At 51.1% G+C, this 12,376-nt stretch overlaps 1 protein-coding gene and 1 long non-coding RNA gene across 4 annotated transcripts in view; one reads left to right on the top strand and one right to left on the bottom strand.

Moving 5' to 3' along the window:
- The window catches only part of LOC144578854 (uncharacterized), a 48,277-nt gene extending 42,116 nt beyond the window's left edge, over nucleotides 1–6,161 (bottom strand). Inside the window, exon 1 of the long non-coding RNA XR_013525287.1 lies at nucleotides 6,085–6,161. This is a non-coding gene — a long non-coding RNA (uncharacterized LOC144578854). The remainder of the gene's footprint in view (nucleotides 1–6,084) is intronic.
- Nucleotides 3,911–12,065, top strand: DUSP26 (dual specificity phosphatase 26). 3 transcript variants are annotated; one of them, XM_008979307.4, is made up of 4 exons: nucleotides 3,911–4,215; nucleotides 6,189–6,482; nucleotides 9,560–9,774; nucleotides 11,195–12,065. In XM_008979307.4, exons 2-4 carry the CDS (start codon nucleotides 6,262–6,264, stop codon nucleotides 11,392–11,394), a joined length of 636 nt encoding a protein of 211 aa, XP_008977555.1. In that variant the 5' UTR covers nucleotides 3,911–4,215; nucleotides 6,189–6,261; the 3' UTR covers nucleotides 11,395–12,065. The 3 variants fall into 3 exon arrangements, with proteins under 3 accessions (XP_008977555.1, XP_008977554.1, XP_054099811.1); XM_008979306.5 differs by having other exon boundaries at nucleotides 6,186–6,482; XM_054243836.2 differs by lacking the exon at nucleotides 3,911–4,215 and adding an exon at nucleotides 4,375–4,875.
- Nucleotides 12,066–12,376: the final 311 nt, after the last annotated feature.

The following is a 12,376-nucleotide window of genomic DNA, read 5'->3' as shown; positions in this document are numbered from 1 at the left end:
CCCCAGGTAAGTTGACAGGAAAATGGCGTGGAGTGCACTGGGGGAAAGGTGAAGGGCAGAGTGGAGTAAAAGCAAACCAAGATTTTCACTCTACACAAAAGACCAGCCTGCCCTTCTCCCCAGTTCAGGGCCAGCAAGAGCCCCACTAGCACCAACGAGGGCGTGGAGGAAAGCAGGAGTTAAATGGGCAACAGGAAGAAGCCGAAGAAGGCTTGGGACTGGGAAGACACAGATTTAGAAAAATAACATCATGAAAATGGGCACCCTTGGGCAGGTGGCTCATGCCTGTAATCCTAGCACTTTGGGGGTCTGAGGCGGGCAGATAAGGAGGCCAGAAGATTGATACCATCCCGGGTAACACTGTGAAACCCCATCTCTAATAAAAACATACAAAAAAAAAAAATTAGCCAGATGTGGCAGTACCCCCCGGTAATCCCAGCTGTTCAGAAGGCTGAGGCAGGAGAATCGCTTGAACCCAGGAAGCAGAGGCTGCAGTGAGCCGAGATAATGCCACTGCACTTCAGTCTGGGCGACAGAGCCAGACTCCATCTCAAAAGAAAAAAAAAAAGAAAGAAAAGAAAAATGGGCACCCTCAAAGAACATTCTGTGCTCCACCTCCCCTCACCTTACTTAGCCTGTCGCCACATAAAGTCACAGCTGTGGGTTCTGTGCTACCTGAAGCATTCGGTGAAAGTGCTGTTTCACCTAGCAGCAGATTTCAGGGTGGGCCAGCCCAGGAGGGATGGGCATGGCAGTACCTGGGGCATGGCTGGGAGGAAGCACCATCCTCTAAGTAGGAGAAAGCATTGCAGACCAGTAGGGAGCTTCTCCAGAGATGAAACAGCCTGCTGGTGCCAACCTTCTGCACACAGCACACTTCGTACATCCTGCTATGGGGAGCCACACCCGCCAAAGGGACAAAGCCAGGAGGGTCGCCTGAGAATAATTCATACCATTTCTGTTAAATGCCTGGGCTTGATACATTTTAACAACTACTCTTCTATTTTCTTCAAGTCTACTACAGTGGTTTGAGGCACACGCTTTGGTTTAAAATAATTCTAGGGACTCCGGGCACGGTGGCTCACACCTGTAATCCAAACACTTTGGAAGCCAAGGCGGGTGGATCACCTGAGGTTGGGAGTTCAAGACCAGCCTGACCAACACGGTGAAACACCGTCTTTATTTAAAAAATAATAATAATAATTCTAGAGACTAGGCATGGTGGCTCACTCCTGTAATCCCAGCACTTTGGGAGGCAGAGGCAGGGGGGATCATTAGGTCAGGAGTTCGAGACCAGCCTGGCTAAGATGGTTGAAACCCTGTCTCTACTAAAAGTACAAAAATTAGCTGGGCGCAGTTGCAGGCACCCGTAATCTCAGCTACTCTGGAGACTGATGCTGAGAATTGCTTGAACCTGGGAGGCAGAGGTTGCAGTGAACCAAGATCACACCACTGCACTCCAGCCAAGGAGACAGAGTGAGACTCTTTATTAAAAAAAAATAAAGAAAAAAACATTAGGCAAGCGTTGTTGCAGGCACTTGTATAGTCCCAGCTACTCAGAAGACTGAGGCAAAAGGATTGTTTAAGCCCAGGAGATTGAGGCTACAGGGAGCTATGATTGTACCACTGCACTCCAGCCTGAGACCTGCCTCCAAAAAAAAAAAAGAAAAGAAAGAGAAGAAAAGAAATCAAGTGGGCTATAGATCGACTCAAGGAAATGATCCTCATGAATATGTCAGTCTACGGGCAATTTCTATAGTTATCATAAACAGCTGTACACATTGTGGTATACTTTAAACCATATTTTCCCAGCTTTTTGAAAATGGTGAAATGCAGGGTTGAAACAGAAGTCTTGTCAAAGATTGAGATCAGTTTCACCTACAACATCCTCTCAACCTACCGATCTTGAAGACCTTTCATTTAAAATGATATTGATCTTATAAGTGCTCCTTCACGATTCCTTTTGTGATAATGTTTTAACTAGGTTTTCCTGGATGCACAAATTAAAATCAGATTTCTCAGGTCAATTTTTTGGGGGATTTTTTGTTTGTTTGTTTTTGCCTCTGTTTGTTTGTTGTTTGTTGAAATGGAGTCTTGCACTGTTGCTCAGGCTAAGATGGTTGAAACTCTGTCTCTACTAAAAGTACAAAAATTAGCTGGGTGCAGTTGCAGACACCCGTAATCTCAGCTACTCCGGAGACTGATGCTGAGAATTGCTTGAACCTGGGAGGCAGAGGTTGCAGTGAACCAAGATCACACCACTGCACTCCAGCCAAGGAGACAGAGTGAGGTTGCAGATCTCGGCTCACTGCAACCTCCACCTCCCAGGTTCAAATGATTCTCCAACCTCAGCCTCCTGCATAGCTGGGACTACAGGCACCCGCCACCACACCCAGCTTTTGTTTGTTTGTTTTTTAGCAGAGACAGAGTTTCACCATGTTGGCCACACTGGTCGCAAACTCCTGACCTCAGGTGATCCACCTGCCCTGGCTTCCCAAAGTGCCAGAATTACAGGCATGAGCCACCATGCCCTGCCTCTTTGTTTAAAATGACAAGGATTTCATTTCTTATTTAAACTGCCATACCACAAGGACAAAGAAAATTGAAAAGAATTGTTTGTTTCTCTAGAGAGAAAAAAAAGGGCTAGGAGGTACATTAATCTTGGATGGCAGCATGTCATGAAACCTGGGGATTGTCACATTGGCCAATACTTTCTCTGACCCAGAGATCAAAACCTGATCTGCCACCACTGCTGGGAATGGAGTCAGTCCTGGTTTCAGCTATAGCTGACACCATCAGCTTCAGCCTGAGCCAATCTACTTCCTGCCTTTCTTCTAGGAGTCAGCCAGAGTTCAAGACAGGCTCCTTCTTAACAGCATCATCTGCTAACATTTATCATCTTCTCCACCTCCCTCTCACACACTAAGGTAGGCACTAGGGAAGGTAGACAGTCCCTGCCTTCAAAGTGCTTCAATAAAAATGCAGATGAAGCAAATATGTCATTAGAAGGCAACACATGAGAAATTAATAAGAAGATGGCCAGGTGCAGTGGCTCACGCCTGTAATCTCAGCACTTTGGAAGCCAAGGTGCACATATCACTTGAGGTCAGGAGTTCAAGACCAACTTGGTCAACATGGTGAAACCCTGTCTCTACTGAAAAAAAAAAGAAGAAGAAAAATTAGCTGGGCATGGTAGTGAGTGCCTGTAATCCCAGCTACTTGGGAGGCTGAGGCAGGAGAACGGCTTGAACCTGGGAGGCAGAGGTTGCAATGAGCCAAGATTGTGCCACTGCACTCCTGCCTGGGAGATAGAGTAGGAGTCCATCTCAAAAAAAAAAAAAGAAAGAAATTACTATGAAGATGAATGTGTTGAGAGTCAGGGAAAAGTGAAATTCACTATGAGCTGAGCTAGTGGAAATGGCTTCCTGAATGAATGAAATCCATGGTGGCTTCTCTATTTTGTACCGGACGCACTGGTTTAGAGAGTGGGTAAGGACATGACCTGTAGAGCCAGGCTGCCATTGCTCGAACAAGCTCAGCTCTGCCAGTAACGAGCTGTGTGACCCGGGCAGAGTACCTAGCGTCTCAGTGTCTGGGTCTCCTCCTCCCTAAAATGAAGACCATGGTAATCATGCCTCCCTCATAGACTTGTGGGGAGGATAAAATGCCTTAGGCTAAATGAAGCACATAAGGAACTGAGGACAGTTGTTCCTTATGACACCGTTTCTTGAGACGGAGGCATGTACACGCCAGTGCACAGAATCGTGTCTATGTAATTAGTTAATTCTGTCTGGGAGGAGTGTGTGTTTAAGACACCGCCTGGGATGACTTATAATGTAATCTTTAGGCAAAACGCTTTGTAATTGGTGCAGCTCTGAGAACACACGCATGTGTTCCGGGCGGTGCCGCTGGGGCTCGGCGGGGCCGTGTCTGGTCTGCAAGGCGCGCGGGCTCCTGGGGGTTGCCGGGGAGCCCACGCTGCCTGGCGACTCGGGCCACTGAGTGCGAGACCCAGTCCCTGTGTGTCAGCAGCGCACACGCTGATTTGAACCCTGCTTCGACGTGCGTGTCATGGCTTAAAAATAGCTGCTCATCTGTCAACCTGCCTTGGGCAGAAGCGGCGGCGGCGACAGCAGCAGGAGCGTCATGGCCGCGGCGCTGTCTGCGCCGGCGATCCGCCTTCGGGACTGAGGCCCAGCGCGCGCTTGCAAAGAGGTAGAGGGGCTGCGGCGGGTCTTCGCCTTCCCAGCTGGCTCCCCAGCCTGGGGACAGGCGCCCGGCTCGGGACTACGGGGGAGGGAGGGGACGGTGAAGCAGGCACCGGAGCCCAGCGAGCCAGCCGCGCTCTCCCGGGCACCCTCCCTCCGCGCGCCCGGCCGGGCTGCCTGGTTGGCGAAGACTGGGGCGACAGCCATGGACCTGTTACAACGGCGACCGCAGGCGGAGGGAGGGCGCGGCGGGCCAGGGCCTCTGGACGCCGACGGATGGGACTGGAGAATGCCCAGGGCTGAATGTATCCCGGGACGGAAAGGGGCTTCTGCAGCCCCCGGGAAAAACAGCCCCACGACGCTCCTTCTTAAGACCTGGGCTTCTCCGCGCGTTCCCCTTTCCATTTATGGTAGACAGCAGACTCTCTCAGAGGAAAGGTTGTATTATGATAAAGTAATGGGGTCGTTAGGCCTGAGGTGCAAAGGGAGAAGATGATGGTGATAGTGATGATTGTGGTGGTGATGGTGGTGATGGTGACGGCTATAGTGCATTATTTCTGTGCTCCTTCTGGTCCTAGCCATTGAAAACTCTCTCTCTCCCTAGACACCCTAAGATCAAGTCTTCCCTCACCAGTCCTGATCCTAAGACCCCTGTTTCCAATGCCCTGTAAGTGCATGGTTTCCCTTGGCACTGGGGGAAGGGAGAGCTGGGCCCTAGCTAGGGGTGTGAGATAGGAACCAGAGTGTGGGCAGGGACAAAGATGGCCTCTCACTGTCGGTCACAGAGTTGAAGTCCTTCTGGCAGAAGGCCAGAAAGGAAGTGGTAGGGGATTCTGAAGGCTCCAGGACCTCCAGCCTTCAAACAGGCAGGACCACAGGTGTGAGGGGATGGGGAGGGAGGGGCCTTGCCATTGCTGCCTCCCTGCCTGAAGATCCCAGGGCAAGCCTCAAATGCTGGTCCTTCCCAGCCCTGCAGCTGACAGGTCATCTGAGACACACCTGCTGAGGCCCTCATTATCAACCTCATTCGTTTTGTAGAATCACTTGCCTCCAACAGCCATACGATGGGTAATTCTCAGCCTCTGAGCCCCTGGACCTGGCAGAATCCCTCATTTTTCCCTTTCCTTCCTGCTTTTTAGGCCCCCACCATCCACATCTGTCCCCCTCCCATCAAGACACACACAGACAAAACACCCCAACCCTGCTTGGATTCAGAAATTCTCACATTAGAGCTGAGATCCGATCACTAATTTCCTGACTCTGATCCAAGGAGGGTGGTTTGCCTGCTGTGCACAATTGGTGCCTTCATCCATGAGCTCATGCATTCAGCGAGTATTTTTTCCCCAAACTTACTCTTTCTCTTCATTGCTATTCCCCACTCATCCCATCCCCCCTCCCCCACCCTTCCCATGACAAGTTTATCTCTAAGGCAGCAGCAGGTCAGGAAGGGGTTAAAGTCTAACTCTCTGGCACAGAGGTGGCAGGCCTGGCATGTCATGGCCTCAGCTGCTGTTGTCTCCCTGCTAATTCTCTCTGGATGGGTTCAAAGCCACCCCCAACCCCATCCCAGCTCCCTAGGCTTTCTGCCCATAGCCCCAGGCAGATGAGACCCAGGTTCCAGCTGGCAAGAGCCCCAGCAGTGGGGACAGCCACCTAAGTGCCAAGTGTGTGTGCGTGTATGTCTGTATGTGTGCTGGCAGTGGGGGTGGGGTGATGGAGCAGAAACCCAGCAGCTGGGCAGCTCCCTCTCCCCGTAAACAAGGACATGTGACTCTCCCACCTCGTTGCGTGGCAGAGCCAAAGAGCTGAGCAAAAGGAGCTGCCGCAGCTTGAAGGAAAAGCCACCCCTGAAGGCTCCCGCCAGAGCCAGGCTTACCTTTTCTCCCTCGAGAATCCTCTCCCCAAGGACCAACCCTGGGGAGGAAAGCAGCTGCTCTGGACTCACTCAAGTGTGTCTCACATCCCTTCCTCTTCCAGCAGCAGCCACCTGGTGACAGACCCCATCATCGCTGCAGCCACTCCCGCAGCTGCCACGGTTTCTGCCACCTCTAAGATGTGCCCTGGTAACTGGCTTTGGGCTTCCGTGACTTTTATGGCCCGCTTCTCCCGGAACAGCTCAAGGTCTCCTGTTCGAACTCGAGGGACCCTGGAGGAGATGCCAACCGTTCAACATCCTTTCCTCAATGTCTTTGAGTTGGAGCGGCTCCTCTACACAGGCAAGACAGCCTGTAACCATGCCGACGAGGTCTGGCCAGGCCTCTACCTCGGAGACCAGTATGTATCGGGCAGGCTGGGCCCACGACAGAGCGTGTGTGTATGTGTGTGCACCAAAGAGTAAGGGCAGCCAACAGGAATAGAGTGGTGTCCTTGGTTCCCGGTTGAAGATTGAGGGGACAGGGCACATGGACTGAGAGTAGAGGCTGCAGCTTTGGGAGAGTTTGGGCAGGATTATTAAAACACTCAACTCTAGACAGTCACAGTTTCTCTTGCCTGGAATCCCAGCACTTCAAGAGGCTGAGGCAGGAGTATCTAGAGTCCAGGAGTTCTAGACCAGCCTGGGCAACAAAGCTAGACCACCATTTCTGCTTTTTCTTTTCCCCCCTGCAATGCAGGTGGCCTCTGACAAATTTTATTTATTTATTTATTTTTGAGACAGAGTCTCACTTTGTTACCAGGTTGGAGTGCAATGGCGCAATCTCGGCTCACTGCAACCTCCGCCTCCCAGGTTCAAGCAATTCTCCTGCCTCAGCCTCCCAAGTAGCTGGGACTACAGGCACCTGCCACCACACCTGGCTAACTTTTGTATTTTTTTTTTAGTAGAGACGGGGTTTTACCATATTGGCCGGGCTGGTCTCAAACTCCTGACCTTGTGATCTGCCCGCCTCAGCCTCCCAGAGTGCTGGGATTACAGGCGTGAACTGCCATGCCCGGCCTCTTATTTTAAAATAAAATAAAAATACTCAACTCTGGACAGAAAGACTCTGTTCCAGTAATAATATCATTCATGTATCACATATTTAAGTGCCAGGGCTTTAACAGCACCTTGAGAAAATGCACTGCAAAAAAAGAAAAAAACAAGTGCTAGCGCTACATACCAGGCACAATGGATGACTTCTCTGACCTTCCATCTATTGTGTGATGGCTCTGGGAAAAGGCAGGCGCTGGAAGCCAGGAGCCATAGGTAGGAAGCTGCAGTGGTTCCTCTTGAGAGCAGGCAGAGCAGCGGCCCCTACAGAGATTCTGAAAGCTGCAGCTGTGGAGACAGAAACATCAAAGGAAGAGCCGTCCCCACTTCTCTCCCTCAAAGCCTTTGCCGTATACAAGGATTTTTGTTGGCTTCTTTGTTTTGGTTTTGTTGTTTTGTTGTTGTTTTGGGGGATGTTTTTGGAGATGGAGGACCACTCTGTCGCCCAGGCTGCGGGCAGTGGTGTGATCTCAGCTCACTGAAACCTCTGCCTCCTGGATTCAAGCGATTCTCCTGTCAGCCTCCTGAGTAGTTGAGACTATAGACACACACTGCCACGCCTGGTTTTTTTTTTTTTTTTTTTAATTTTAGTAGAGATGGGGTTTCACCATGTTGCCCAGGTTGATCTTGAACTCCTGAGCTCAGGCAACCCATCCACCTCGGACCCAAAGTGCTAGGATTATAGGCGTGAGCCACCGCAACCAGCATTGTTTTTTTTTTGGAGACTCTTACTCTTATTGCCCAGGTTGGAGTTCAATGGCATGATCTCAGCTCACCGCAACCTCTGCCTCTCGGGTTCAAGCAATTCTCCTGCCTCAGTCCCCTGAGTAGCTGGGATTACAGACATTCACCACTACATCCAGCTAATTTTGTATTTTTTTAGTAGAGATAGGGTTTCTCCATGTTGATCAGGCTGATCTCGAACTTCCAACCTCAGGTGATCCACCCACCTCAGCCTCCCAAAGTGCTGGGATTACAGGTGTGAGCCAGCACACTCGGCTGTTGTTGTTTTTGAAGTAGGGTCTTGCTCTGTTGCCCAGGCTGGAGTTCAGTGGCCAGATTTTGGCACATGGCAAACTCCGCCTCCCAGGTTCAAGCGATTTTCCTGCCTCAGCCTCCCGAGTAGCTGAGATTACAAGCACCCACCACCACACCCAGCTGATTTTTGTATTTATAATAGAGACAGGGTTTAGTCATGTTGGCCAGGCTGACTTAGAACTCCTGGACTCATGCAATCCACCATCTTCGGCCTCCCAGAGGGCTGGGATTACAAGCGTGAGCCACCGTGCCTGGCCTACAAGGATATTTTTAACGTGCATTATATCTCTTAATCTTCACAGCAGCCCTGTGAGGTATGTTTCACTATCCCCAGGTTATAGATGAGAAGACTGAAGCTCAGAAAATTTGTGACTGGCCCAAGGTCACACAGGTTGTAAGCAGCAGAGCCAGGATCTGGAGGCTCAAGTTCAGTGCTCCTTCTGTTTGAGGAGTTTGCACTGGACAGGGCCTCTGCCCTGAGATACGACTGTGGTGCCCGGGGGGCGTCTGCCACCAAGCTGAGGGGTCTGAGCCGGGTGTACACCTGAAGGTGACATCATAAAACAGGGTAAATGTGAGCCATGGCGTATCTGGCAAAAACACTAGAGGATTCTGAGTGTCAGAGAGAGTACAGAGTCTCAGGGGAGTTAGGTGTGGCAGTGAGGGTTCGAACCAGACCATCTCAGCGTGAGCAGGGCCAATGAAATAAGCAGAACAATCTGCCTGACATTCATTTCCGCCCTGTAGCATCCACGGCTGCAAGCCCATCTCCGCTTTCTGCCTGAATACCCCAGAGACAGCAGGAAAACCACTCTCTCTCCAGGCGCTCCACCCTTTCCTCAGCTAGATTCCACCATTAGGATGTACTTCCTTGTATGACATTGAAATCAGCTGGTCAGGAGTCGTGGCTCATGCCCATAATCATAGCACTTTGGAAAGCCTAGGTGGGGCCTAGGAGATCAGGAGTTCAAGACCATCCTGGCCAACATGGTGAAATCCTGTCTTTACTAAAAATACAAAAATTAGCACAGCATTAGTGGTGCCAACTTGTAATCCCAGCTACCCAGGAGGCTGAGGCAGGAGAATTGCTTGAACCTGGGAGACAGAGGTTGCAGTGAGCTAAGATCGAACTACTGCACTTCAGCCTGGGCAACAAGAGTGAAACTCCATCTCAAAAATAAATAAATAATAATAAATAAAAATAAAAAAGCTGTGAGGCTCAAGTCGGTGGCAAAGGGCGGGAGTACTCACTTATTCAAGTTGGGTTTGAGAAGCCCTAATATCGCCGAAAGTCTCCCTTTCTGATCTTCCTTTTCTCCACCCTTCCTCTAACCTCTACTCAACGCAGGGACATGGCTAACAACCGCCGGGAGCTTCGCCGCCTGGGCATCACGCACGTCCTCAACGCCTCGCACAGCCGGTGGCGAGGCACGCCCGAGGCCTACGAAGGGCTGGGCATCCGCTACCTGGGTGTCGAGGCCCACGACTCGCCAGCCTTTGACATGAGCATCCACTTCCAGGCGGCTGCCGACTTCATCCACCGTGCGCTGAGCCAGCCAGGAGGTAGGAGGGGAATGCTGGGAGCAGGAAAGAACAGGGTACCTGGAATTCGGGGAAGCCCAAGGGTCTGAGAGTGGAGTGAGATTTCGGTGACATGATCAAAATGCTCAGGATCTTGTTAGGAAAGAAAAAAAATATTCTCTCAACATTTTTTTTAAAGCAATACAGAAAAATACAAGAAGGAAATTATTCAAAATGTTAATAGTGGCAAGTTACACCTGGGTGGCAAGATTATACATGATTTAATTTTTTCTTTTTTGGTTTTTTGAGATGGAGTCTCACTCTGTCGCCCAGCCTGGAGTGCGGTGACATGATCTCGGCTCATTACAACTGCTGCCTCCCGGGTTCAAGTGATTCTCCTGCCTCAGCCTCCAGAGTAGCTGGGATTTCAGGTGCCTGCCACCACACCCAGCTAATTTTTGTATTTTTAGTAGAGATTTGGTTTTACCATTTTGGCCGGCTGGTCTCGAACCCCTGACCTCAGGTGATCTGCCCACCTCAGCATCCCAAAGTGCTGGGATTACAGGCGTGAGCCACTGTGCCCAGCCAGCAGGAGGATTTCTTAAGCCCAGGAATTAGAGGTTGTAGCAAGCTATGATTGTACCACTGCACTCAGGCTGAGCAACAGAGCAATACCCTATCTCTAAATACACACACACACACACACACACACACACACAATGGTTGAGAATAACAAGCTAGAATGATGGGGAAATTGAGGAAGGGGTCGGAGAGGCACAACAGTGTTTTCCATTGATGCATTCATGCTACTCTGTGCAAAGCTGGCCCTCACATCAGTGGTGAGTCTCCACCTTTGAGTCCTTTCAGGTTTATGGACACTGAGCCACTGCATGTCCCCTTCCTCTCATTCTGTCCAGGCCTCTCCCCGTTTGCTGGGGATCTGCATTCCTAACTTCCACTCATCTGCACCTGTTCCTGTCTTCATGCGCCTGTAGTTACCTGTCTTCCTCTTCCCTGTCCATGTCACCCTTGTCTCTTTCTTTCTTTCTTTCTTTCCTCTTTCTTTCTTTCTTTCTCTCTTTCTTTCTTTTTTGAGATGGAGTTTTGTTCTTGTTACCCAGGCTGAAATGCAATGGCACGATCTTGGCTCACTGCAACCTCCACCTCCCAGGTTCTAGTGATTCTCCTGCCTCAGCCTCCTGAGTAGCTGGGATTGCAGGCACCTGCTGCCACGCCTAGCTAATCTTAGTATTTTTAGTAGAAATGGGGTTTCACCATGTTAGCCAGGCTGGCCTTGAACTCCTGACCTCGGGTGATCCCCACTCTTTGGCTTCCCAAAGTTCTGGGATTACAGGTGTGAGCCACCATGCCCAGCTTCATGTCACCCTTTCCCCAGCTTCCTTCAAGCTGCCATAAGCGGTCTCACAGCTCTCTCTCTCTCTCTCTGTGTCTCTCCTCTCAGGGAAGATCCTGGTGCATTGTGCTGTGGGCGTGAGCCGATCCGCCACCCTGGTACTAGCCTACCTCATGCTGTACCACCACCTCACCCTCGTGGAGGCCATCAAGAAAGTCAAAGACCACCGAGGCATCATCCCCAACCGGGGCTTCCTGAGGCAGCTCCTGGCCCTGGACCGCAGGCTGCGGCAGGGTCTAGAGGCATGAGGGGAGAGGGAGAGAGGTCAGGCCAGGCCCGTGGGTGGGTCCCTGGCTCCCAGCTGGAGAAAGGAAGCCCAGGTGGCAGGTAGCAGGAGGCCCAGATCACCTATCCTCCCCTGGGGGCGGGAGAGGCCGAGCCCCAGGCCACTGTCAATCTTTGTGGGAGGGGACAGGGAGCGAGGTTGGGCCACGTGGTGGACGGGCACCCAGGAAGGGTTGACGGGGGAAGGAGGCAGCTAGGCTGTAGATGGAGATTGTCCTGGACTCGAACACCGCTGGGATCAGGCCAGGGTGCTCCCAGGGATTCACAGTCCCTTCCCCTCTTTGTGCCCAAGTGTTCCCCTCTCTCCCTCACCAAAACAAAAGGGCCATCTCTGCCCTGCACTTGTGCAGAAAGTCAGGGATGCAGCAGGCGTGAACGCAATTGTGCAGAATTGTACGAACCCCCTAGCGTAGAGACAGACCGCAAAGAGATGGTGAGAAAGGTTTGCAGAACCAGAGAGAGAACCCCACAGACTTTTCACTCCAAGGGCAGAAGAGGTAGCGTGGAGGGTTGGCATTGGACCCAGGCTGCTACTTGGGGCCAAACACGTACAGAGGTGCATGGCTGGCAGGCTTCAGATGGTTACTCGCTTAAGGAATCCAAGTGTCTAGAGGAAAAATAAAGATCATGAAAAGGAAGACAGTTTCTTGAAGTCATTGACAGTTTGAAAGAGTTCTAGGCCTCTCTCCTGGGAACCTCGGCCTTGCTGGGAAAAAGTGCAGTTCCTGACTCCCTTATATCCTCTCCCAGCCTTCAAACCTCCACCAGTTCTGGTGCCCTTTCTCCCAAGTCCAATTTCACGCTCCTACAGCCATATCTTGGGCTGTTGTTTCCAGCTAGTCCACAAGGGGACAGCAGAGGACCAGAAATTTCAGGTTTGCAACAAGCTCTTGCTGCTCAGAGGGCATTCCCCTGTACCTTCCCAGCTTCAAAGATCTCTATTCA

The sequence above is a fragment of the Callithrix jacchus genome, chromosome 13, assembly GCF_049354715.1.
Source record: "Callithrix jacchus isolate 240 chromosome 13, calJac240_pri, whole genome shotgun sequence".
Taxonomy (NCBI): domain Eukaryota; kingdom Metazoa; phylum Chordata; class Mammalia; order Primates; family Cebidae; genus Callithrix; species Callithrix jacchus.
This window is presented reverse-complemented; position numbering and strand designations above follow the sequence as displayed.

Coding starts and splice junctions, on each gene's coding strand:
- DUSP26 (XM_008979307.4), top strand. CDS start 6,262: ATGTGCCCTGGTAACTGGCTTTGGGCTTCCGTGACTTTTATGGCCCGC. Junction 6,483..9,559: donor GGCCTCTACCTCGGAGACCA/GTATGTATCGGG, acceptor TACTCAACGCAG/GGACATGGCTAACAACCGCC. Junction 9,775..11,194: donor TGCGCTGAGCCAGCCAGGAG/GTAGGAGGGGAA, acceptor CTCTCCTCTCAG/GGAAGATCCTGGTGCATTGT.